The 27359-nt window shown below is 40.1% G+C and overlaps 1 protein-coding gene and 2 pseudogenes across 3 annotated transcripts in view; 1 reads left to right on the top strand and 2 right to left on the bottom strand.

Annotated features, from left to right (window-relative positions):
• Positions 1 to 4333: 4333 nt before the first annotated feature.
• LOC114222868 (large ribosomal subunit protein uL22 pseudogene) lies at positions 4334 to 4918 on the bottom strand (annotated as a pseudogene).
• Positions 4919 to 6827: 1909 nt separating this feature from the next.
• LOC114222879 (ATP synthase F(0) complex subunit f, mitochondrial pseudogene) lies at positions 6828 to 7215 on the bottom strand (annotated as a pseudogene).
• Positions 7216 to 13490: 6275 nt separating this feature from the next.
• The window catches only part of ACBD6 (acyl-CoA binding domain containing 6), a 218237-nt gene continuing 204368 nt past the window's right edge, over positions 13491 to 27359 (top strand). For 2 of the 3 annotated variants that reach the window (XM_028121549.1, XM_028121551.2), the window contains exons 1-3: positions 13491 to 14024; positions 21220 to 21284; positions 23956 to 24052. In XM_028121549.1, the coding sequence (XP_027977350.1) occupies positions 13803 to 14024; positions 21220 to 21284; positions 23956 to 24052 (384 nt within the window). In that variant the 5' untranslated portion in view covers positions 13491 to 13802. The remainder of the gene's footprint in view (positions 14025 to 21219; positions 21285 to 23955; positions 24053 to 27359) is intronic. The other variant, XM_088016774.1, reaches the window with a different exon arrangement.

Raw genomic sequence — 27359 nt, 5'->3', positions numbered from 1 at the left:
ATCCAGTAGTATTTCTTGGGCACCATGCACCAGGGGCCATCCCAGGCAATGGAGATTCAGTGGCTACCAAGACAAACCTAACTTCTGCTCTTCTGGAAAAACAACTCAAAGCGTGATCTCACTAGTCTTCACCTATGACCTTTTTCATCAAAATGTAACCACGTTTCAAAGGAATTCCAAGGTAGAGAAATTAAAAACAGGCAGGTGGCAAAATGCAAAGCAAAATAAGAAATCACTTAAAAAGCAAAAAATAAGTAAACATAGCCAAGATAGGTTAGCAAGCATGTGCAAAGCTCTTTCTATGCCAAGGCCAATGCCCTTAACATACTATGAGGTATCAGATAACTAATTCCACCAAACTGCTAAGGCATGCTTGTCATTCCCACACTGAAAACAGAAAACCTTCAACTGACCCTCCTGGAAGGTGACGGTATAACACATTGCCCAATACTCAGCCAGCTACTGAAATTTAAGAGGCACAGTGGGAAATACACAGCTATTTCTTCTATGCATTAGGGATAATTGGGCCATGCCCTGACAAGCACAATGAGTTGGAAGCAAGCCTTCAATTCTAACCTGGCAGCACACTTGTTGATAAATTACAAAATGTCTCCTGGTTTCCATGGAAAAAAGGAAGATACTGCAGACACGTGATTCAGTGCAATTATGTTCACTACAGTTAATATTTTCCATAAACTACAGATGGTCTCTGAATTGGGCAATATTTGCAGAAATTATATTCTAATACTGTAAAAGACTACATAGAATGAACTTTCAAAGGTATAATGTGCATGAGCAGCACATCTCTTATTCAGCAAGTGACCCTACTCTGGCAAGAGTTTTTCATTAAATAATACGTTTTCCCAAAAAGGAGGGAAGAAGAGAGGGAAAAAAAAAAAAGAGTAAGATAGTGAATGTCATTTGGGATGTTCATGAACAGTCCGGCATTCACCTGTTTCCAAGAACATAGTAGGATTGTACTTCCCTGCCCCCTTTGAAGTTAGGTTATGACCATGTAACTTACTTTGGCTGGTGAAATGCGTGTAGAAGGGACTTGTCACTCCTGAGTGAAATCTTTCAGAACCAGTGCACAATCTGTTACATTCTCCTTTATTGCTGCTTTAAAGATTGTGGAAGCAGGTGTCAAGATGGGTTCTGTCAGGATGGATCTCTGACGACTCTGCTAAGCAGAGAAACAGAGTGTGGGTAGAATCACAGATTTATGGGATTAAGTCACTGAAGCTTAGGGGGTTTTGTTACGGCCATATAACCTATGCTGTTCTGATTGATGTCAGCGGTAAATTCTTCATGTCCAATCCTACTAACCGACTAGCCAACACCTTTAGTGTTAATGGGGCAGAGTTCTCTGATGGGTGAATGGTGCCCCCTAAGGGGAATTCTTTTGGGTGTGCACCTGCCAGGGTAGATCTGTCAGGGAGGCCAAGATTGGGCTCCAGAGAGATTATAAAGGCTTTAGTAGGACGCTACAAAAATACATTTATTTTAATTACTCAGTTGTAATAGATGTTTTTGATAACTATTCAACACTTCAATATGTTTTAGGTTAATATGATTTTATCCTAGTCAATAGTCAGCAGTGAAGTCCCAAGAATATTATGATGAATAAAGGGAAAAGGAAGGAAAAAGATGGAAAACTGTGGTCAACAGAATGCCACGTTAATAGATGGATTGTAGCCATTGACTTAATGTCAAATTCATCTATTTCTCTCTATTCTTAACTCCCTTCATTAGGCCAATCTAATCACCCATTTTCAATTCAGAATTCCACTCCTACACTTCTATAATGATTGTCATAGCTACCTAAAATTACTTCTGAGGCAAAGTGGGGTGCAAATGGAAGAACAGACTATTTCTTTATCCTAGGGAACTGTGAGGTCTGCTTTACCATGGCTTTATCACTTCACCCCTCACTTTCTTTTTCCCTCCCTGCTTCCCAATCAATTTCCTTTACCCCAAACCACTCTTTTGCAAGTGTGCTATGATGGCTTTTCTCGCATGGTTTCACTCACCTGCAAAGCCCTTCTCGTTCCCTTTTTCCTATTCAAATCTGACCATCCCTTAAGGCTCAACTCCCAACTCCAGGAAGCTCTGGAACCTCCTGATGTCTTTACTGACCTTCCTCTTTTCTAAATTCCTGCAGCAGTAACAGTCCTCAGTATATCATTTAGTGCTTGATTATATAATGCTTTACCCCTCTTTTTTTTTTTAAGATTTTATTTATTTATTTGAGAGGGAGAGAATGAGAGATAGAGAGCACGAGAGGGAAGAGGGTCAGAGGGAGAAGCAGACTCCCTGCCGAGCAGGGAGCCCGATGTGGGACTCAGTCCCGGGACTCCAGGATCATGACCTGAGCCGAAGGCAGTTGCTTAACCAACTGAGCCACCCAGGCGCCCCGCTTTACCCCTCTTTTGTGTGCACCTGTCTTGTCCCCCAGTCACTGTTTGGGGCTGTGTGCAACTCAAGACTTCTCTCTTTCATCCCTCCTTTCTCCGTCTTATGTCTCTTCATAAACAACTCACCCTGTATCATGCACAGAAAGACAAAATGAAACAGACCTTACTATTAAAAGCAAAAGAGCATGACAACTTAATGTAACCAAAATAATTCAAATATTATCTTTACTTATGATTGATAACATGCCCTTGCCAAAAATGATGGTCTATGTAAGATGACTATTACATGAAAGCTATTTTACTGTTTAGAGGTTAGAAAAGAACAAATTACATATTTAGGATAAAATATCACAAATAGAGTTCATTTTTACCTTGATATTTTATATGAAATTGAGGTTCTTTGAATCATTTATAGAAACATGTCAATTAAAGAGAAATTGCAGGAACCTTCCACCGATATGTTATGCTTTTGGTTATACTAAGCACAAATGTAGGCTCAATGCCTTTGATGCTTCTATATACCCATAAACTCGGAGAATCAGAAATGGTAATTAGCATGTGATCAATTGTCAATAAATTCTTGCTGATTGTTCACCTTCACTGTAAAGTGCTCTGATTTTTTTGACCAAGCCTTTTAGACCTGAGCTCTGGCTTGCATATGCTAATACACGCATAATACATATATATCCATGTATTTTTTTAATAAGGTTTTATTTATTTATTTGAGAGAGAGAGAGAGAGAGAGCATGAGCGGGGGGAGGAGGGAGGGCAGAGGAAGAGGGAGAAGCAGACTCCCCACTGAGCAAGGAGCCCGATTCAGGATTCAATCCCAGGACCCTGAGATCGTGACCTGGCTGAAGGCAGACACTTAACTGACTGAGTCACCCAGGTGCCCCATGTATTTTAGTTTTAAGTAATTTGAGTATATGTGTGCTTAAAGCCTTTTTGGAACAAACTAGGAAATTTTGAATACAAAGATCTACATGATAGTTGATATTTGTTAGTTTTCTTAACTATGATAATGGCATTAGGGTTTTATAATACAATTTCCTTATTTTTAGAAGATACATACTATAGTACTTAGGTTTTGAAGTACCATGATGTCTGTAACTTATTTTCAAATGGTTCATCAAAAAATTATAGATAGATAGATAGATAAATAGATAAAGCAAATATGGAAAACTTTTAACAATTGTTGAATCCAGGGGATAGAAAGTTGGGTGATTATTTACTATTCTTTCAATTTTTCTGTACCTTTGAAAATGTTAATAATAAACAATTGATTTAAAAAACCCTTCCCATCATGAAACAAAATCAGAAGCAGGAACATCAATATTCAGACCGATTATAATAGCCAGTGACATGTATGTGCATACACAAGTGTGTGATGCAATCTCTGTTAGGTTTACAGTGCTATTATTTCTGAGCAACACGGGTGCACTCTAATAAATAAAAGTTGCTATTTGCTTGACTCATTTGGGGGATCAGGAAGAGAGGTTTAATTCTACAGTCAAAATAATGGCCTAAAGTTATACACGGTCATTTGACATTTTAAGAACTAGTAGTTAAAAACTTACAATCATGGAGCATCTGGGTGGCTCAGTCAGTTAAGCGTCTGACTCTCAACTTTGGCTCAGGCCATGACCTCAGGGTCGTGGGATCAATGCTGAGTTGGAGCATAGAGTCTGCTTGAGATTCTCTCTCCCTCTCCCTCAGTCCCTTCCCCCCTCCAAATAAATAAAAAAAAATTGTAAAAAAAAAAACCAAAAAAATCCTACTTGAATGTTATTCTCTATTTTTAAGGTAATATAAACAAAACTGTTTAATGTGATTGTGTCTGCCTGACCAGATTTTCTTGATGATGAAAACCATTCCTGTTTTTTTTGTTGTTTTGTTTTGTTTTGTTTTGTTTTGTTTGCATTTATTCTGCAGAATTTACTCCCGGGCCATAAGTTTTTGTTTCTTCAGTTTCTTCTGGGATATCTTTTTCTTCTGTGCAACCTCCTCTTCTGGTTTAGGAACAATCTGCTCTTTTTCAGTAAGGATCATCTCATTGTGGCAGGGAGAGCTCATGTATGGGTTAATCCGACCATGAGCCCTGTACGTTCTATGCCGCATCTTGGGGGCTTTGTTCACCTGGATGTGCTCAATGACCAGAGAATCAACATCTAAACCCTTAAGTTCAGCATTACTCTCTGCATTTTTAAGCATGTGCAGTAAAAATTCAGCACTCTTCTTGGGCCACCGACCCTGTGTCCAGCCCCACTGTTTGGCCTGGGCACACCTACCAACTCCACCACTGTAGCGACGGAATGGCACACACTGCTTCTGTAAAGTGACGTCTTTCAGATACTTGGTGGCTTTTCGGATATGCATACCCTTGATGGCCTGGGCAGTTTCATGTGTGTTCTTAAAGTGAACACGAAGATTTGAACCTCTTGATTTACATGATTTCGTAGGGTTTTCTGGGTCAAGCGAATAGTGAACCATTTTCAGAGGTCACCTCAGGCTGCTTAGGGGGAAGAGCCATTCCTGGTTTTTGATTACTAATGTCTGATCAACTCTTGCAAAGCCCAAATGCCACAAAATTCATCACAGTCATGGTTTCTTCCAAGATGATGTTCAGCTGTGGACATTAAGATCAACAACAATGGGATATATTTTTTTTAAGATTTTATTTATTTATTTGACAGAGAGACCAACGAGAGAGGGAACACAAGCAGGGGGAGTGGGAGAGGAAGAAGCAGGCTTCCCGTGGAACAGGGAGCCCGATGCGGGGCTTGATCCCAGGACCCTGAGATCATGACCCTAGCCGAAGGCAGACGCTTAATGACTGAGCCATCCAGGCGCCCCAACAATGGGATATTTTGATGAATGCAAACTTAAAGAAAATGTGGTATATGAAAATTATAATTTTGGTACATTTTCACTTCCTAAGTCTTTTAAACTTTAATAAATATATGTCAAGATATACATACTAAATATCTTTTATTGTGTATTTTAGAATGTCAGTTTTTTTTAAAGGAGTTTGGCCGTTTTTATTTTTTAAAATTTTTTAGAGAGAGAGAGCACAAGGGGGAGGCAGAGAGAAAGGGAGAGTGAGAATTTTTTTTTTAGATTTTTAAAAAATTTATTTATTTGACACAGAGAGATACAGCGAGAGAGGGAACACAAGCAGGGGGAGTGGGAGAGGGAGAAGCAGGCTTCCTGCAGAGTGGGGAGCCCGATGTGGGGCTCAATCCCAGGACCTTGGGATCATGACCTGAGCCAAAGGCTGACCTTAACGACTGAGCCACCCAGGTGTCCCAGGGAGATTGAGAATCTTAAGCAGGCTCCACAGCCAGTGCAGAGCCCAATATGGAGCTCAATCTCAAGTCCCTGAGATCATGACCTGAGCTGAAATCAAGAGTCCCATGCTTAACCGACTGAACTTCCCAGGTGCCCCTAGAATGTCAATTTTAAACTTAAAGTTCCCCCAAATATTTGGAAGAACAGGGTGAGGTACAAGACCTTTTTTTTCAAGAAAAGAAAATCCAACAAAAGCAAAACCAACAACCAATGACAATCAAGAGGGGGTAATGACGTAGATTCAGAGCTAAGTTTATCTTCCTCTACACTGTAAAGCCTTTATTTCTTATTGTGACATTCAGAATAGCAAGTGCACTTGTTAGAACTTTTTTTTTTTTTAACCAAGCACATCTTAAAGCCTGTTTTCACTCTCAGTTCTTGAGTTCTAAGTCTAAAGAAGAAACAAGATTAGGATTTGGCTTCTGTTTAAAATAAAGATATAATTACATAAACAATTGTTTCATTCCTTGGGCAAGGTCCATGTCTTTCCTAAGTACAAAAGACCCAAAGGACAAAGATAATCCAGCGAATTTGTCACACTGGCAGAAAACAAACCTGGCTCTATATTGCCATCATGTGGTCAATATGTATATTACATCTCCACTCCACCGGTGCCCTTCAAGATGACCACCACCTGGAATCTTACACCACCCAGAGGGTGGTTTAAGTGGTTCAAACCCCTGGGCCTCATCTTTCTTTGCCTGCCTTCCTTCCTTCCTCCCTCCCTCCCTCCCTCTCTCTCTCTCTTTCTTTCTCTTTCTTTCCCCACAGGGCTCATCTCTTTCTTTCTTTCTTTCTTTCTTTCTTTCTTTCTTTCTTTCTTTCTTTTTCTTTCTTTCTTTCTTTCTTTTTTCTTTCTTTCTTTCTTTCTTTCTTTCTTTCTTTCTTTCTTTTTCTTTCTTTCTTTCTTTCTTTCTTTCTTTCTTTCTTTCTTTCTTTCTTTCTTTCTTTCTTTCTTTCTTTTCTTTCTTTTCTTTCTTTCTTTCCCTTCCTTCCTTCCTCTCTCTCTTTCTTTCTCTCTCTCTCTCTCTCTTTCTTTCTTTCTTTTTTTTTTTACCAGTCATCTTTTATTGGATGTTAATTCTGAATTAGAATATGAAAGGATTCAAGGGTGCCAGGCAAAGGTCATGGTCAGGAATGCCGAAAGTGCCTCCATACTGGGCCCTCTTCAGTGGTACTTGCGGAGCCGCTCGTGTTTGAGTTCCTTGTAACAAGGACAGTAGTTGAAAAGCACATAAGCTGCCAGCACCATAGAAATCCCAGCAATGCCCCCTTTCTTCACATTGACATACTTGTTGTAATACCGGTAGTAATCTCTTTGAAATGCTCCAGCAATGCCCTTAGGGGTGAAATCCCGCATCAGTATCCAGCTGGGCAGCTCTCCTAGTTTCACATCCATGAGCTTCTTCTCCTTCAGTGGTACGACTGACGCCATCTTGGAGTCCCGGGTGTCCGCTCTCTCTCTCTTTCTTTCTTATATACTTATTTATTTTAGAGAGAGATCATGGTGTGGGAGTGGGGGGAGGAGCAGAGGGAGAGAGAAACTTAAGCAGATTTTGCAGTGAGCATGGAACCCGACTTGGGCTCCATCCCATGACCCTGAGATCAGGACCTAATCTGAAACCAAGAGTCAGAGACTTAACCCACTGCGCCACCCAGGGCCCCCAGGCCTCATTTTTCATATAAAGAAGTTACATTTTATGAAGGCACAGTGTGTTAGTTATGTTTTTATTTTCTGGACTCTTTATTCTTCAAACCAGTAACTGTACCCAGAAAAAGATTACAGAGATGGACAAGAAAATTTTCAGTTTCTTGGTTTCAAGTTCGGTGATCCTTTCCCTAAAGATTTTACTTTTAATGTGCCCACAAATAGTGCAAATTAGTTTCTGCCGATTGACTAATAGCTCCCTTCTCATTTAATGACTACTGAGCACCATGTGTTTAGTAGATAGAAAAGCCCCAGACTACAGCACTGTGTGTCAACTATACTTTAATAAAAATAGGTAATACATATGTATGCACATACATACATATGCATTAGGAGACCTGTGTGTTAGATCCACTTGGACACCCACCTGAATACATGAGGTCTCATGAAAGTCATTCAATGTTTAAAAGGCTTCTTCTGAAAAATAACAGAGCTCAACTGAGAACTTTTATGGGGAGGAAATCTAACTAAAAACTCCTATCATTATTTCACTTCATTGTGCACCACAAGATTTAGTACTTAATTTTATTGTGTTATTTAACTTTCTAATTTTTCTCACCAGTCCTAATCTTGTTTCTCCAACTAAAATTTAAATTATTTGATGGCAAGAATGATAGCAGACAGGGGCGCCTGCGTGGCTCAATCATTAAACATCTGCCTTCGGCTCGGGTCATGGTCCCAGGGTCCTGGGATCGAGCCCCGCATTGGGCTCCCTGCTCCGCGGGAAGCCTGCTTCTCCCTCTCCCACTGCCCCTGCTTGTGTTCCCTCTCTCGCTGTGTGTCTCTCTCTGTGTCAAATAAATAAATAAAATTTTAAAATAAATAAAAGGATGATAGCAGACTCCTTGGTCTGTGGACTTTTTATTGTATTATATTACCTAAAAGGTTAATAAGTCAGCATTTAATAATTCATTGTTGATTAATTTTCAACAAGTCAAAATAACAATATGAAATTTTAAAACTTCTTCACATTTACTAATATATAATATGCAACACTATTAATGTACTCGCTAATAAATTAACAACAACCACCAAAATGTTTCAAATGTGGGGCAGAAGTGAGCCATCACTTATCCACTTACTTGAGTCCACTGATTTTCTGTGCTGGTCTGCGGTTCATTTTATCAAACACAGTGGAAACTCTTCAGGACTGATAACTAAGAGTATACTAGGCTTTTATTATTTAATCTAATTTTGCTTTATGGCATGTGATTTGACCTTGTATTTGAATCCATGTAATGATAAGCAGCATTACACAAGATTCTACCATTAAGTCAGTTTCTAAACCCACAAACATGTCCCCCAGAAATCTGTTAACTTATATAGAGTTAAGCCCATCCATTATCACCAAAGAGACTCTACTAAGGCCGGGGTGGGAGGTGTCTCAAAATTAATCACATTTTTTTCTTAATTTTTGGTAGGAAATATCTAACTTCCTAAGAACTTGAGGATGTGTTTTTCTTTTTCATTAAATTTTATTCATTATACAGATTTCATAAAGACTCCAAAGTCAGGGCTCTGATTTCCCTGTTGTGAGTCCTTCTTTTTTTGTGTATGTTTATTTATTTATTTATTTTTAAAGATTTTATTTATTTATTTGACAGAGAGAGACACAACGAGAGAGGGAACACAAGCAGGGGGAGTGGGAGAGGGAGAAGCAGGCTTCCCGCTGAGCAGGGAGCCCAATGTGGGGCTCGATCTCAGGACCCTGAGATCATAACCTGAGCCGAAGGCAGACGCTTAATGACTGAGCCACCCAGGCGCCCCTTTGTGTGTGTTTAGTATAATTCTTCTAGTTACTGTATTTGAAGGTAGTCCAATGAACTTCAAGATTATGCAAATTAGATAATATAGTCTAATATCTTTCTCTCTACCTGCTTATCTGCCCACGTGCAGCATCCCACTAATGTGCTTAAAGAGTTGGATTAAAGGCCATAGGTTGCCTAGAAGATTATGTCCCAGGTAAATACCACCAATTTGATTAGTGACATACAAATAAGCCACTGACCTATAAGAACTCTATTCTTTTAAATATTTGTAAAATAGTGCAGTCTTTGTTAAGCAAGGTATTGCTCTCAGGAGTAAGTTAACATATGCTCCAATTTTTAGCTTGTGTTGGTGAGAGAAAAACAGCTAATTACACTTCTGCTGTTTGTTTATTGAACCTTTGTTATGATCAAGTGAAAACAAGCAATATTGCCTGTTATTTTTATACCTCTGTGCCTTTACTCATGCTACTTCTGTCTGGCATGCCCTTTCCATATCACTTGAAATGTGTTATTGCCCTTATTCATTTACTATCCTGAACCCTTAAAGAACAATGACTAGGTCTTTTATACATTCACTCACTTATCTATTCAATAAAGATTTCGCTATGTGCCAGCTCTGGTGAATACAGCGGTGATAAAAACAGACAAAAATCCCTGCCTTCCTGGGACTTACATAGAAATGATAGAACAGGGGCGCCTGGGTGGCTCAGTTGTTAAGTGTCTGCCTTCAGCTCAGGTCATGATCCCAGTGTCCTGGGATCGAGCCCCGCATCGGGCTCCCTGCTCGGCGGGAAGCCTGCTTCTCCCTCTCCCACTCCCCCTGCTTGTGTTCCCTCTCTCGCTGTGTCTCTCTCTGTCAAATAGATAAATAAAATCTTTAAAAAAAATGAAATGATAGAAAAAATGAGTAAAATATATTGTTAGTTAGCAATATGCGCTAAAGAAGTGGGGTAGAGAGTGTTGGGAGGATGGAGTTACAATTTTTGATAAGGCGGCCAAGGAAAGTTTGGCTAATGCAACGATTGAGCAAACACCTGAAAGAGGTGAGGGCAAACCGCATAGAAATCTGGGGATAGAGTGTTCCAGAGAGAGGGACTAGTAAGCACGAAGCACTAAAATAGGAGGATGCTGGATTATGCCTGGTTTGAAGAAGAGTCGCAAGGGGGTCCATGAGGCTGGAGTAGAGTAAGAGGAATGATAATCTTGTTTATCCATAGGGCTGAACACTGTGTCTGAAACATATCAGGACTTAATATTTTTGATGAATTAATGAATATTTTGATGGTAATGTAAAAAAAGGCCAATATTTCACAAAACCTGAATTGTGCTAAATCCAGTTACTTTATTAACAAAAATATTTTCTTTGCTTGTCCTGACTTTAGTTTTGCCATTGAAATAAGTATGACTTTCATTAATTCAGGTTTTAGGTCAGTTCAGGATGTCATGTTGCAGTATATTATAATCTTCTCTTTGCACTTCTTTTTGTTAAAGTACCTTCAAAGGACTGTAACACTAGAATATAAACACTAGAAAATACCAGCAAACATTGCTGGGTAGTATTCTCATAACTTTCAGATCTCTTAGCAAAGGTAGCGGTACTACTTAGAATCACTTGAATTGCCAGTTTAAGGACTTATGCTGCTTCCAAAACTTATTTCTCAGAACATCACTCATAGAATTTGTGTAAAGTGTACTATGCATATAATCTTATTACTCTTTATTTTATTTGCAAGAATGATTCACCATTAGCAGCAGGTGGGGCCATGAACCCATGTACACCAAGGCAACTGCCAGCCAGCAAGACCGATTAGCTCTTGACAACTTTTCTCCTGACTGCTCCTTCCCTGGCTCACTTTGGACTCCAGGTGTTAGCATTCCTGGTATTGCTTTTGACTTGTCAGTGGATCCCTTTGAATCAGTAACCTCTCCATATTCGCTGTTAATTTTTAACACTGATTGTTATACTTTCATTCTAATTATAATATTTTCTGTCTTCCTGATTTCTTGGCTGATTTTTTCTTCAGGTTCAGGAAAACATATTCAGTTCCCTACAGTTCCCAAGAAATGTTTGAATGGAAACACCAATTGTAAAAGATTTATTCCCTGAAAGTTGCCAGATCCTGATAGTTTTGGAGTTTTAATAGAATCTTCAAGAAATCAAACCTTCTCAAGTATCAACGCCCTTCAGCTGGAGACCTCCAGGAAATCAGCTGTAGTAAATCCAGTTGTATTTGTTTCTTGTTGCAGCAAGGAAAAATACATACCACAGGGAACCATGGGCTGCCTCAGTAAGAAGGCGTTCAGAAAGAACCTGTTACAGGATTTGGGCTTTGGTTGGTGCTTCAAGGAGAGTCTAAGGTATCAGGGATCTGTTCTCAATTGGGTGCTGTCAGAAAGCCAGGGCAATTCCATGACTGGGCATCTCAATAAATCTTATCTACAGGGAGAGAAGACTAATATGAGAATAAAGCTGTAATTTGTAAAGAAGAAGTAACCATTCATTTTGGCCAAGAGAAAGGGTGTTTGGTATTTTGTGGGACAGAGTGATCTTGTCTGTGTTTAGACAAATTCATGAAGTGCTTTGCCTTATTTTATCATGCTTTTACAATGACCTTGTCTGAGGTTAGGATTTCACGAGATTATTTCTGTCTAATAGGACAATAATATGGCTTAGCTGTGAGTGCCAGGCCAGCTTCGGAATGTCAGGGGCTCTTCTTGTTTTTCTTTTTCATGTGTTATTTTTAATCTTTTCATCCAAATATAATGTACATACAGAAAAGTATAATTTTTTAAAAGATTTTATTTATTTATTTGACAAAGAGAGACACAGTGAGAGAGAGAACACAAGCAGGGGGAGAGGGAGAGGGAGAAGCAGGCTTCCTGTGGAGCAGGGAGCCTGATGTAGGGCTCGATCCCAGGACCCTGGGATCATGGCCTGAGCCGGAGTCAGACGCTTAGCAACTGAGCCACCCAGGCGCCCCTGGAAAAGTGTAATTTTTAAAAAAGATTTTGTTTACTTATTTGAGAGAGAAAGGGAGATTGAGAAAGCACAAGCAGGGTGGTGGTGGTGGTGGGGAAGCAGGCTCCCTGCTGAGCACGCTGAGCAGGAAGCCCAACGCGGGGCTCGATCCCAGGACCCCAGAACATTCTAGAATCTCAAGTAATGTTTGTTGAATCCTGACCCAAGCTTTCACACTTCCCGCCTTTCTTCTCTCCCCTGTCTACCTGCCCTTCTACCCTGTCCACCTGTATAAGGTCTAACCCCACACGGTCAGTAACCACTCTTTAGAACACTTTCTTCATACCAATCTGATGGTGCTTATTACATTGTTTTGAGCACTAAATGAACATAGTGTTTGTGTTTTTGTTTTACAACACTTGGGACATAATAACCGCTAAGTGAAAATTAATTGTAACAATCATGTTACAGTTTCTGTGTAGTTCTGTGTAAATCCCTTTAGGGCAGAACCGTATAGTACTTTTTGGTTTCACTTTAGTGTCTTCAAAATACAATGGCAAAGGTCCTGTCAGAGGAGACTCGTGCTACCTGCGGGGGGGCACGGGCGCGTCCCCGCACAGCCCTGAGACGTGGAGGGCGGTTCCACAGGCGAGCAAAGTGAGACAGGGAGACGAGCGGTTCCACCAATCACACGGCTTGGGCGGTGAAGGCCCCACCTTCCAAATTTTCACCCATTATTCAAGTTAAAGCCAAGCTCTCAAGCAGCAGATGCGCATGCAGGGATCCGAAGCCAGTTTGGGGGCGCTCGGGACACACCATCCGCGGAGGGGGCTCAGGCGGAACCTTCGTCCTCAGCTCGGTGTTTCCCGCGACTCCGCTCCTATCGCTACACTACCCAATAGACTGCCTCCTTCCCCGCCCCGAAGGCCTATTCCGAGAACAATTTCCAGACTTCGGGATTAATAATTTCAGCGAAACGATGAATGGACATCCAACGAGTGAGGACAGTCTCTCCGACCAGCATCTCCCTAGCGCGGCCCCACGACTTCTCTTAGGGGAGGGCGCCCCACGTACGGCCACCCACACTTGTCCGACCCAGGGGAGAGCCCGCCGCGCCTCGCACCGCGCGCGTGCTCGGACGCGTACTCAGGCGCACACACCGCCGCGCCCCGCCCCCGCCGCGCGTGCACGCCGCCTCCAACAGGCCCCGCGTGCACGCCGCCTCCGCCCCGCCCCGCGTGCACACCGCCCCCTCCCCGTCCCGCCCCGCCCCGCCAGCCAGTGCTGCCTGCCGCCCTCCCTTCCGGAAGTCTAAGCTGCGCCTCCCCGAGACCCGCTCGCAGGTGGAGGGACCCGGGTCGAGCCCGGGCGCTCTGTTAGCCAGAGGCAGGCGGAGGAGAGCGGGTCGGCCGGGGCGAGCCGCCGAAGAGTAGCGGAGCCCGCCCTGCACGCCCGGGAGAGAAGTGGGAGGGAGGCAGAGTTACGTGAGGCAGCGCGGAGTAAGTGAGCTTGGGTCCGACTCGAGGTCGGGCTCAGGACCGAGACTGGTGGGCCAGGCCTCCGAGCCGGCGTTACACCCGCTCCGAGGAGCACTGAGCGGACACATGGCCTCGCCATTCCTGCCCGCGGGGGCCACCACGGGCGACAGCGGCGGAGAGCTGAGCTCGGGGGACGACTCCGGTGATGTGGAATCCCTCCAGAGCCCCGAGACCGAGACGTCCGGGAGCCTGACCGAGCTCTTTGAGAAGGCTGCAGCGCACCTCCAAGGCCTGGTTCAAGTGGCTAGCAGGGAGCAGCTCTTGTACCTGTATGCCAGGTACAAGCAGGTAAAGTCCTGGGGAAGGGGTGGATGCGGGAGAGCGACAAGAGGCCTTCTCTGTCCTCCAAAATCTAATAGTAAACGTGCTTGGTTGATGGCTAGGTGTAATGAAGTTTGCGTGTGTGTATGTATAATCATCCACTAAGGATTAGCATCCTTCTGAATATGGAGAGGGCCTCTCTGCTCTCCTGGGAGTGTTATTTGCTGGACACCGAATGACAGTTTTCCATGTCTTCTCTGACTTGCACAGTGACCTTGCACTTAATGCTTTTACCAGTTTCAGAACCTTTACAAATGAGGATGATAAAATAAGATTTATCATTCACTCTTGCTGAAGGGTCATATGGAGGTAATTATGGAAGTATTATGGTCACATGGAAGTAATGTTAAAAAAAATTGTGAGCTCCAAGAAAATTATATGATCGTAATAAAAGGATGATGCAATACAAAATAAAGTATTATACTTTTGTTATTGTATTTTTAAAATCCTAAATATGTTAGACTTATGTTTTGGCTGAATGGGCTTCTGATTTTTAGATAAAATTATAAACACTTTAGGGCTAGTAAACACCAGGCGAAATAATCCCCTTCTTTTGCTGGAAAGGAAAGGGAAGCCCAAAGAGTACATAACTTGCCTAGGGTCATACAGACAGATCAGTCAGAACTAGAACTAGATTGTAGCTCCTGACTCTAAGGCTCCGAACTTTACCTGGAAATAAAAATCGTAATGTCCTATAAGACATGTTTGATTTATCATTCAAAGAGTCAAAGGTACCAGAAGGAGAAATAATCGCTTTATTATAATCAACCAATACTTGTATAACATCTTTTATGTGCAAAACACTTGGGTGTTATACCTGCAGGGAGTGCAAAGAAGAAAAAGCATGATGGTATTTGCCTTCAAGAGACTTAGAAAGTTACTTGAGGAGTCTAGATTTATTTTATTTTTATTTTTATTTTTTTTAAAGATTTTATTTATTTATTTGAGAGAGAGAGAATGAGAGAGAGAGAGCGCGAGAGGGAAGAGGGTCAGAGGGAGAAGCCGACTCCCTGCTGAGCAGGGAGCCCGATGGCACTCGATCCCGGGACTCCAGGATCATGACCTGAGCCGAAGGCAGTCGCTTAACCAACTGAGCCACCCAGGCGCCCTAGGAGTCTAGATTTAAACACGGGAAAAATTGCTAACAAGAGTTAAATAACATTTTAGGAAAACTCCAGCTCTTTGGAACACTGGAAGCAATGACGTTCTGGGGAATAGCCCATTTTATTTTATAAAAAATTTTAACCTTTCTTTTGCTTCTTGGTATCTATTTCCTCCTGTATTCTTTTAAGAAAAAAAAATAGTTGTAGGGTCTCTCTGTATTCTTCAACTGAATGTACTGAATAGAGATGAATCTTCTTTTGAAGACTGATGAACTTCAGTTATGAATACCGGTTAAAGTGACTTGAGACACATAGCCGTAGATACATATGGTATAAATTACAGTGTTGAATGAAAATTGCCCCTGAATTGGCCTTGGAATTTGCTTTCTTGCAGAAGTTCTGGGTATCTTTTTTCTCTCTGGTTATTTATCCTGTCCCAATAACATTAAAATCAGACTTTCAATTATTAAACAAGAAGAGTTTATTGAATGTTGTGCTAGGACCTTCAACATGTCTGACTAGTAATTCTCTGGGCAGCATAAGACTGCTTTTCTCCAAATTCCCTAGAGAACATTCTTTTTCTTTCTAGGACATAACTTTATTTACTGTTATTAGTATCATCATTATTAATATCTGATTTCTGAGTTATCAGTGAACTATAGTCACCTGTCAACTGGTAACCATTCTGTCTCAAGTATCCTCACTTCATCCAGGTATTCTGGAGGAGGTGTGTCCCTCACCCTTTCAAGAATTTGATGTTAAGGTGTTTAGAAATATTCTGTATCTGGCAATAAAATTCTTTGTTATTAGAGAATAAGATTATGCTTACTTAGATATGACATTGGAACGATTTTCATCAATCTCTTCTAAATTTTTTTTTTTTTTGAGAGGGAGAGAAAATCCTAAGCAGGCTCTTTGCCCACTGTGGAGCCTGAGGCGGGGCTCCATCTCGTGACCCCGAGATCATAACCTGAGCTGAAATTGAGTCAGATACTTAACTGAGATACCCAGGCCCTCCTAAATATTTTATTTTATTATTATTTTTTTAAAGATTTTATTTATTTATTTGACAGAGACACAGCGAGAGAGGGAACGCAAGCAGGGGGAGTGGGAGAGGGAGAAGCAGGCTCTCTGCAGAGCAGGGAGCCCGATGCGGGGCTCAATCCCAGGACCCTGGGAGCATGACCTGATCCGAAGGCAAATGCTTAGCCAACTGAGCCACCCAGGTGCCCCCAAAGATGCTATTTTTAACACTATTTCAGAATTCTGTTAAAAATAAAATAGGGCACCTGGGTGGCTCAGTCGTTAAGTGTCTGCCTTCGGCTCAGGTCATGGTCCCAGGGTCCTGGGATTGAGCCCTGCATCGGGCTCCCTGCTCTGCAGGTAGCCTGCTTCTCCTTCTCCCTCTGCCAGAGCTCCCCCTGCTTGTGTGTCCTCTCTCTCTCTTTCTGTCAAATAAATAAAATAAAAAAAAATTAGCATCTTTGATAGCATAATAAAGTTGAAATTCCAATATAATTGATGCATGGACCAGAATTTCTCATGAAACAATTACATTTTGTATTCAGAGTAGCACTGCATTTTGGAGGCCGAATGAAATAAAGTTGTCCCCAGGAAGATAACAGAAATAAGCTGAGCTGTGAACCTTCTTTTCAGAACCCTAAACTTACCTAACATCGTAACTCTTTTAGTCTCAGATAAGCCTGTGGCTCCAAAATCATCTTTTAGTGAGGTTTCAAAAAGATCACACCAATGAACAGTTTTTTGGTCCTCTGCATTAGCCTACACTTTCCCAGCAAAAGATAACTAATTGACACCTGTGAAAACTCTATAGGATAATGAAAATTTCAAACCCCTGTTAGCTTCATTTCACCAGAGCCTTCAGCACCAGCACACTGAGGATACCCAGCATGTTCTCCTACTTTAACCTGGCCACACATGATTCAGTGGCATTTGCCATTAGCCCCTTTTGTTAAAACATTCTGTTTTATCATATATACATCAGAACAGAGTTTAGGTGTTTTGTTAAAATGGCACATTTTATAACTCTGCTCTATAGCTAATGATTTATTATTCAATGATTTGGAAACTGTTGCTCATCATGTCCTAAAATCCCGTAGTTTTATTTACCCAGTCTTTTCTGATCCAGAACTATTGTTTGAATTTGGGAATGCAAAAGCTTATGTGTCAGTTAGAATATAGGGTCAGCTGCTGAGCTTTTATTTTCATCATGCATAATGGTCTGGAGGTAGGTGACCTAGGGCTGGTATGGTGATTCTGCTTCATGAGATCATCTGGGGGATTAGTCTTTTTCTGTTCTGTAGTTCAGCCATTCCCCCAAGGCAGCAGTTCTCAAATTGTGGTCTAGAGACCGCTGAGAATCGCTGAGACTTTCTCAGTAGATCGATAAGATACAAAACTATTTTGTTAATAATACTAAGACATTATTTGCCTTTTTTCTCTTTGATAAAACTGCCGATGCATCAGCATGAATCAAGGCAGTGACAGCAAATTGTACTAGTAGTCATATATTTTACCACCATGTACTCAGAGTAAAAAAAAAAAAAAGGCCAATTTCACTTAAAAATGTCTTTGATAGGGGCGCCTGGGTGGCTCAGTTGTTAAGCGTCTGCCTTCGGCTCAGGTCATGATCCCAGGGTCCTGGGATCGAGCCCCGCATCGGGCTCCCTGCTCCGCGGGAAGCCTACTTCTCCCTCTGCCACTCCCCCCGCTTGTGTTCCCTCCCGTGTTCCCTTTTTAATATTGTGTGTGATGAAATGGGGAGTACATGCAAGGCAGTTCTGCACACAGTTATGTTGGCCATTTCGAGGAAAAGCACTTGTGTAGTTTTTGAGTTGCAAGCTGAGCTGTCCACATTTTTCATGAAACATCATTTTTCCTTAATAAAACAACTCACAGATTAACTCTGCTTATTCAAATTTCAGTATTCGGCAGATGGTTTCTTCAAAGTGAATGAAGTGAGCCTGTCACTTTAAGGAAAACAGCTGACAGTGTTTGTTGCCAGTGGTCACATTTGAGCCTTCAAATGAAAATTAGAGGTTTGGAAAATCTGTGTCTGTCACATGAACTTGACAGCTTCCTGATACTTAAGAACTTTTTCGATGAGATTAATGGTGATTCTAATGATTGTAACTTCTGCTCTTGTATAATATGTCAACATTTGGAAGGAATGCATAACTCAGTGAACCGTATTTTCCAAATATTGCATGGAATGTTACAAATTATGTGTGAGTAAAAGATCCATTCAAAGTGCAAGTCAGACCATTGGATTTTAATGTAGCAGAAGGAAAAATTCATTGATACAGCATCAGAATCCACATTGCATCCAATCTTGAAGAAACTGCCATTTGTTGAGTTTTGGTGTGGTATCAAAGAAAAAATATCCACAATTATCTGAAAAGGCTACTAAAATACTTTTCTTTTGTAACAGTGTATCTGTGTGAGCTTTTTCTTCATATACTTCAACCAAAGCAACATATTGCAGTATATTGAATAGATAAGTAGAAATGAGAATACAACTGCCTTCTATTAAGGCAGACCTTAAAGAGATGTGCAGAATGTACAACAGTGTTACTTTTCTCACTAAGTTTTTTGTGCTTTAGAATATACAGTTATTTTTCATAAAATTTTGTTATTTAAATATGTTAATGAGTTTATTATTTTTAAATTAGTTAATACACATTTTTACAGTCTTAATTTTTAATATGTTAAATATTGAGAGATATAACCCACATAAACAAAGCTCCTTGGGGTCCTCATTTTTTAAGAGTGTAAAGAGATCATGAGACCAAAAATTTTGAGAATTGTTCCTCTCAGATCCTCTTTCCATGGCCAGAGATGGCTCATCATCACTTACATGCATGTTCTAGCCAGAGCTCAGGGAAAGGGAAGGACAAGCCCTCCTTTCTTTTCAAGGAAGATGTTTATATCACTTTCTCACACATCCAGTCCCCTCTACCTGCGCCGAAGTTGCACGGTATATGTGATGGTTAGCTGGATGACTACACGTGCGTCTGGCTGAGACTTCTATTACTGTGGGAGAAATGGAGAATAGATAGATATTGGTATTTGTTTCTACCACTGGCTGGTGTCTGGATAAAAAACAAAAATAGTAATGACTGCTGTTTTTATGATGTGTCATAGTTTCTCTCATGTTTCTAACAATCCAGTAGTTGAAGTGATTTGGAGATGCCTAGATTTGATGTGGCATGTAAAACAGAGTGCTATAGAAAAGGAATATTGGACTTTGGAGTCAAATAGTCCTAAATTCACATCCTGACTACTAATTCAGGATTTGCTAATGTGTGAACTCTGCATCCCTCCTTAGAGTCTCTGTACTCATTTATAAAATGAGTTTGTAATGGCAAACCTAACAGGATTGTTGCATGGCTCATTTGCCATTACATATATGAAGCTTTTGGTTTGTGGTGATCAAGAAATGCTCTCTCACTGTTTTTGCTCTCTCACTGTTTCTTCCTTCTGTCCCCTTATAATAGGGCTGCTCCTTTGTAAGTGGACATTTTAATATTCATCAGAGGGCCTTGTGATTAATTGCTAAGCAAATGATGGAGATGATACTTGTTACGAATTCAGAGATGGATAAGATCATTGTAGACTGAAAGAGTTCTTATAATCTGAACCTTGAGTGGGACTGAAAGGTGTGAAAAGCTGACGGAAGAGGAGAAGGCATTTTAGGCGAGGGCAGTAACATGAGCGAAACTCAATAAAAATCCTTAAAGCAGTGAGTAGATCAGTCTGTTAGTGAGTAGACCATCAGTTTGATTTTAGTAAAATTCAAGTGTATAAAAGTAATAGTAGATGATGAGAAGGTCTCTGAGAAGTACTTGGGGGTTGGATTGTGGTATTAGGAAAAAATAGGTATTTGGTTGAACACATGCCTGACATACTCATTCCATTCAACAAACATTTTTTACTACCATAGGTTAGGCACTATATAAGGTGCAATGAGTGAGTTAAGAATGGTTTCCTAGAGACTGTGTTCTGATAGAAAGATGAGATTTTACCCAAAACTTTCTAACACCAGGTAAAAGTGGAAAGTGCTGCGGAGTAAATGCTGTGAGAGTTCGTCAGAGATTACTTTTGGTAGTGGGAATATGGGCTGTATAGTGAATTCTGCACTTGTGTGAATTTCATTTATGTTTATTCACAATGAAAATAACGTATAATTTCACTACAAATGTTATTTGAGGATTACAAATAAGTATTGGGCACAAACAAGATGAGCTTATTATGGAGTAGATAGAATTTATATTGTTGCTGGAAAACCCTTGAAAGTTTTTTGCAAGGCTGTCAGCATCCATATTTGTATCAGTTAGTTTCATAATAGGATACTTTACAAATAGTATTCTTTATCCTGGAATTGGGGAGAGATAAAATGCTGATAGTGTAATGAGAATCAGCATAAATAAACAATATTGTGAATTCTGATAAACTGTACTTCACAGCTTGTTTATTGCACATTTAAAAATTCTATATGATAAATGATAATAAGGATCACATCTGTATTTATAATTTGCCTTGTATATATAATTTGTCTACTAGTTTAGGAATGCAAGTGTTTGTGACTCATATTTTTTTATGTATCACAGTATTAGACAACACTGGTTTTATGCAGTAAGCCAAAGCGGCCTGTGTTTTAAAATTTGTTTTTTGAGGGGCGCCTGGGTGGCTCAGATGGTTAAGCATCTGCCTTCGGCTCGGGTGATCCTGGGGTCCTGGGATCAAGTCCCGTGTCGGGCTCCCTGGTCCTTGGGAGCCTGCTTCTCCCTCTGCCTCTCTCTCTCTCTCTCTCTCTCTCTCTCTCTCTGTCTTTCATGAATAAATAAATAAAATCTTTAAAAAAAATTTTGTTTTTTTGTTTGCTTTTACAAAGAATGTTAAATTTTGTTATTCTATATAGATGCAAATATTTTCTAACCTATAGTTACTGAGTATACATGATAAATTTGAAAATAAAAAGTTTCTCTGGCATTTCTTTGAAAAATAAGTTCTTTATTTTTTTCCCTCCCTTCAATTAGGTCAAAGTTGGAAATTGTAATACTCCTAAACCAAGCTTCTTTGATTTTGAAGGAAAGCAAAAATGGTAAGAAATTCTTGGAATCTAATGAGGTTGTTGGAAATGGTTTAGGTGTTTAGGAATTAGAAAGTAGTGAGCAGATTAAAGAATTATTTTTATATTAATCTCTCTGTTGTAGACTGTGCTAACAACAGGCAATTGGGAGAGAGATTAAAAGAATCCGCTTTTAGCTAAGTCTCCTAAAGGATTCTCATGCCGTGATGTTGGTATACACATAGTTCACGACAGACATACACTCCTTACATACAGATAGCTTCTTAGAGAGTGATGGTAAGAGCTATTGCTTGAGATTTTCCTATCCTGTCATACAGCCCCTAATGGATCACCTCTTCTGCCCTGTGTAGGAATCTTTGAATGGACAGGAAGATGGGAAGGGAGAAGAACAGGATAAGTCCCCATTTTTATTCTTCTCCCCTGCCCCAATTTTATCTTCTTATCTCTAGTGCTCTTCTGTACCTTGCCCCACCCACACCACAGTGAAGTGCTTATAATAACTGGTTGGGAAGAAAGGGGGGAGAAAAGATACTGAATCCACTTCTTTCCTAAATCTATAAAAAGATTATCCCCGTCCCAGTTTTTTTACTTCTCATTCAGAGGTTCCTCCTTATCCTATGAGGTCTTATTTACTCTTACCTTGTCTAAGTGAAAAAAAAGAGAAATTGCATGCAATAGGGACCCTTAGTTTTAGGAGGAAGAACTTTGGAAGCGTCAGCCCTGGAATTAAAAGTATAAAGGATAGGGTTTAAAAAAGAAATGAAATATGGTTGAAGAGAGAAGAGTGCTAAAAATGGATTCTAACTTTACATTCTAGAGCAGTGCTACTCAAAATGTGGTCCCTTGACAGGTTGCCTGTCTGCGAACTATTTGTTACCCAGCTGTAAAGTCATGCAAAGCTTGAACTTGAATGTAAATCAGTTATGTCATTAGGCCCATGTTTAGTTCTGCTGACTTTGTTTGTGTAGGACATTCTCAGTGAAGGAAGCAGTGCTTTGATTTCCGTTCTAGCAGAAGCTTTCTTTGCTGATGATAACAAATAGTTCTCTGACACTTTATTACTGTTGTGGAGAATACCTGATGCAACTTTTATTGTGAGTTTTTTGTTTTAATTTCTGAAATTTCATAACTTCAGCATTATTTTTTTCCCCTCTGCTTGCCTGGTTTTTCATTGTTTTTAGCAATTTTGAGAAGTTTTGATTTTACAACCACTATAATAATTCAGGCAAGAATCATCAATGGATGCTGAAACCATTAGATGAAAAACTACTGAGGAACATTTACACAATCTGACCCTCAGTTTACTTTTTAATTACAAGGAAGACAACAGGAGATACTGCTTCTACCAAGTCCTTAATCTTATCTGTGATGATGGGAGGGACAAACTGATGTCATGTGCCCCTGATGTGATACATTGTGAAGGACATGTCACCTATATATTGCTTTTGCCAAAACCTAATTCTAATCATGATTATTCATTTTTGGCAAGAATACCACGAAGGTGAGGAAACAATCAGACAAACCAAAATTGAGAGAGATTTTATAAAACAACTGGTTTGGACTCAAAAAATATCAATATCATGGAAGATAATTAAGAGGCTAAAGATACACAAAACTCAGTGCTATGTGTGAATCTTGATTGGCTCCTGGTCTGGGAGAAGAAATCTATAAAGGACATTATTGGGAAATCAGGGAAATCTGAAGGTAGTCTATGTTTATATAATAGTATTAATGTTAAGTTTCCTGTTTGATATATGCTGATATACTTAGGGGTAGAGTGTTGGGATGTATACAGGTAACTCTCAACAGGGTCAGGAAAAATAAATTTGGAAAACCTCAGAAAGATGTTATATTCATTGTGGGAGCAGGAAGGTAGTGAAAAAACTGTGGTACTGAATTGTGTTTTACAGTGAATCAGTGGATCTCCTTCCTGGGTGGAAGTAATAAGAATTGGCAGGGCAAGACCAAGAAGGAGCCTGTCTTGGCAGCTTACAGGAAAAAGAAGAAAAGGATGACTCAGAAGGGGGCACAGGACTAAAATATTACTCTTGATATTTATACTGCAAGTGGTCCCTACCTTCTTACTCATTAAAATTCGTACCTCTGTCTTTACCACCCCTCACTTTTTGAAGTCCTTGCATCAGGATCCACTACCAGCAGCTTATAGCTGAGATAACAGCAAAAGGGGAAGGTGTATTTCTCACAGCTTAAATACAAAGTTCAAAACATTTTTCTAGGGAATATTGTTTTGTGTGATGATTATTCCCACGTTACCAAAATGCTATATAAGGTGGAAACTACTTTTATTGGTCTGTAGATCATACATTCTCAATAGGGATGAAAGGTGGGTTTTGGGGAGTTATAAAATCTTGGATATTACAATTGTTTGTGGTCTTCTAAAATTCATTCGATATGCAATATATCTGTGTTACAAAAATTCATGGGGGAGGGTGATTAGGAAAAAAAATGTCTAAAGAGGCTCCTTAGGTGGTGGGGCGTAAGGTGTGTGTTGGTATAGACCATTGTGAATGCAAAAAGATATATAAGCCACTCATTTGTGGCTTATATATATATCTCACATCCTTAAAATGTGCATGCCAGTTTTTTAACACTAAAAAGGAATGTGTCATTTGTGTTACTTCCATAGATAATGATAGATCATTTTGGGTATTCTTTACTGTAGGGAAGCATGGAAAGCACTTGGTGATTCAAGCCCCAATCAAGCGATGCAGGAGTATATCGCAGTGGTTAAGAAATTAGATCCAGGTTGGAATCCTCAGGTAGGATTTGATGATTGTAAATAATACTTTCCAAAAACATATCATCTTCCTCTCACATAAAGGTTTAAAACCAAGCCTAAGCTAAGTAGCATTCTTTTTTTTTATTAATTATTTTTTAGTGCTGTTGTATTTCGTTTCTTTTTTTTTTTAAAGATTTTATTTATTTGAGAGAGAGAATGAGATAGAGAGCATGAGACGAGGGAGGGTCAGAGGGAGAAGCAGACTCCCTGCTGAGCAGGGAGCCCGATGTGGGACTCGGTCCTGGGACTCCAGGATCATGACCTGAGCCGAAGGCAGTCGCTTAACCAACTGAGCCACCCAGGCGCCCCTCTTTTTTTTTTTTTAAAGATTTTATTTATTTGAGAGAGAAAGAGAGCATAAGTGGGGCAGATGGAGGGTGGGGAGGGGCTGAGGGAGAGGGAGTAGACTCCCTGCTGAGCAGGGAGCTGGACTCAGGGCTGGATCCCAGGACCCTGAGATCATGACCTGAGCCGAAAGCAGAGGTGACTGAACCACCCAGGTGCCCCTTAAGTAACATTCTTAAAAGTTTTATTTTCTTAGATTATAGAGTTATTGTAATATTTATCTACTTCAAATACTATTGCTTGAATATTAACCAGTTAGTGATATTGAGAACTTCTCTGAATTGTAGAGAATTTTTTAAAAAAGATTTTTAAAAATTTACTTATTTGAGAGAGAGAGCAAGTGAGCAGGGGGGAGGGGCAGAAGGAGAGGGAGATAGAGAGTCCCCTGCAGACTCCATGCTAATCATGGAGCCCAATGTGGGCTCAATCTCATGACCCTGAGAGCATGACCTGGGCTGAAACCAAGAGTCAGTCGCTTAACTGACTAAGCCGCCCAGGTGCCCTGGAATTGTAGAGAATTTTTAAAAGCATAATAATAATTTCAATTTTGTAAAAACTCAGTTCATTTCAGAATTTGAAAGAGTTTAACGTGAGAGCATCATTATCTTGAGAAATGGTAGGTTTCTCTTAGATTTTTTTTTTAATGAGCACTTCTGTGCAAGTACAAAATGCTTTTTGATGTGGATAAAATATGAATAAGGTATGCTTTCTGCCATTACATAATTTAAAGTATATTAGTGAAGATAAAATACACAAAATATAGTGGTAATGCAAGTGCTAGGGAATCCAGTGGAAAGAGAGATTACTTTGGACCTTGGAGGTATTGGGTATTGTTCACTTAAATGTACCCTCTTTTTCTGGTATACTTATCTAGAAAGACTTTAATAAAGGTGGGGGTTGGTAGTTTATTTCAAAAATTTTTCTGAAACATTGGTGACAGGTGTTTTAGTGGGATAAAGGCATCAGTACCATGTTGAAAATGCAAATGTGTATTACTTTTCATTAAAAATATTTAGGCCAAACATTTCAGTGATGAATGAATATAGCAACTTTCAGATTTTTTGGTAACAATTATTTCATTGGTACACATGTTTTACCAGTTTGAAGGAATTTTGTTCAATAATCAAGGAATCTTAAAATTCAGAGTTGTGGGCGCCTGGGTGGCTCAGATGGTTAAGCGTCTGCCTTCGGCTCAGGTCATGATCCCAGAGTCCTGGGATTGAGTCCCGCATTGGGCTCCCTGCTCCTTGGGAGCCTGCTTCTCCCTCTGCCTCTCTCTCTCTCTCTCTCTGTCTCTCATGAATAAATAAAATCTTTAAAAAAAAATTCAGAGTTGTAAGGTACCTTAAAGATTATATATTATGATGTACAAAAGTATATCTTAATTGTGAATACAAAGAGGGAGAGATAACCAGCTTAGGGTATCTTTAAAGATACAGCTGCCTTTTTGAAGTCATTGAAACTTTCCTGATGTTTTGATGTGCATGAATATTTTCAGAAATATTCCATTTTGTTAGTATCTTTTATGAAACATCAAGTTTGCATACAAATGTATATCATAGAGGTCCTAAGGACTTAGTCAATTAAGTGGTGTAAACAGGTGCCCCTCTGAGCTGAACTCAGCCTGAATGCATATGCCGCAGTGTTTAAAAAACAAAACAAAACTTGAGTTTGCGTTTTGGTGAGTACTTTACTTTTCAGTCTCTGTGGTCTTAGTTCTTCCCTATTGATTTTACATGACTGTCTCTGATGCCTGGCCTATGTAGGCGTTTGAGTTTATAAGTTCTGACAAATGACAGAATTTATTATTTCTTACCTTCAGTACCTTAATTACTAAATACAATTCTGCTAACTAGCACTCTTTTTTTTTTTTAAAGATTTATTTATTTATTCTAGAGAGAGAACGTGCTCATGTGCAGGAGCGAGGGGAGGGGCAGAGGGAGAGGATCTTCAAGCAGACTCCCTGCGGAGCCTGGAGCCCAGCCTCGGGCTCGATCTCACAACCAACCCGTGAGATCGTGTCCTGAGCTAAAACCAAGAGTGGATGCTGAACTGACTGAGCCACCCAGGCGCTGTTGTTAACTATAACTCTTAAAAATGGTTGCAGAGTTCATGTGGTTAGGTAGTTCTTCCTTTTTTTTTTTTTTTAAGATTTTATTTATTGATTCATTTGAGAGAGAGAATGAGAGAGAGAGAGCATGAGTGGGGGAGGGTCAGAGGGAGAAGCAGATTCCCCACTGAGCAGGGAGCCCGATGTGGGACTCGATCCTGGGACTCCAGGATCATGACCTGAGCCGAAGGCAGTCGCTTAACCAACTGAGCCACCCAGGCGCCCAGGTAGTTCTTCCTTATGGAAATTTAAACAGGCAGTAAGGATGCTTTTTAAAAATATGTAAATTTCACCTATTGAACATAAATTTGAGTAAACTAAGCAGAATCAAAGGCACTTTCAAATAAAGATCATTCTCTCAGGGTCATGAGATCAAGCCCCCTGTGGGGCTCCGTGCTGGGTGTGGAGCCTGCTTAAGATTCTCTCTCCCTCTGCTACCCCCCACCCCGTCTCCCACATGTGCATTTGCTCTCTCTCTTTCTCTTAAAAAAAAAATCGAAGATCATCCTTTAATACATTGTTCTCAAAATGTTTTGACATCTGTAATCTAGTTGTAAAGAGGAATTTTATGTTTTGTTTACATTTTTGCTTAATTTAAACATTCTGATCTGGTTCCCTTTGACTCAGCTTTTGTTCCCTTTCTTTCTGACTGGTATGAAGTAGTTCGTAACTGCAATCTCAAGACATTTGATATTTCATTTATTATCTTTTAGGTTAGAGAATCATTTTCTTTTGATACTAGTTTCTGAAGCCAATGAAATAATAACTCTCATTGCTGAATGTGCTAAGCTCTTTACATGTGTTGTCCTTTGAAATCTTCACAAGAATCTTA

Source organism: Eumetopias jubatus, unplaced genomic scaffold, assembly GCF_037043125.1.
Source record: "Eumetopias jubatus isolate StellerSeaLion01/CBP00866 unplaced genomic scaffold, mEumJub1_p1.0 scaffold_12, whole genome shotgun sequence".
NCBI lineage: Eukaryota > Metazoa > Chordata > Mammalia > Carnivora > Otariidae > Eumetopias > Eumetopias jubatus.
Note: the sequence above shows the minus strand (reverse complement) of the source record. Positions and strands in the feature narration are given on the sequence as shown.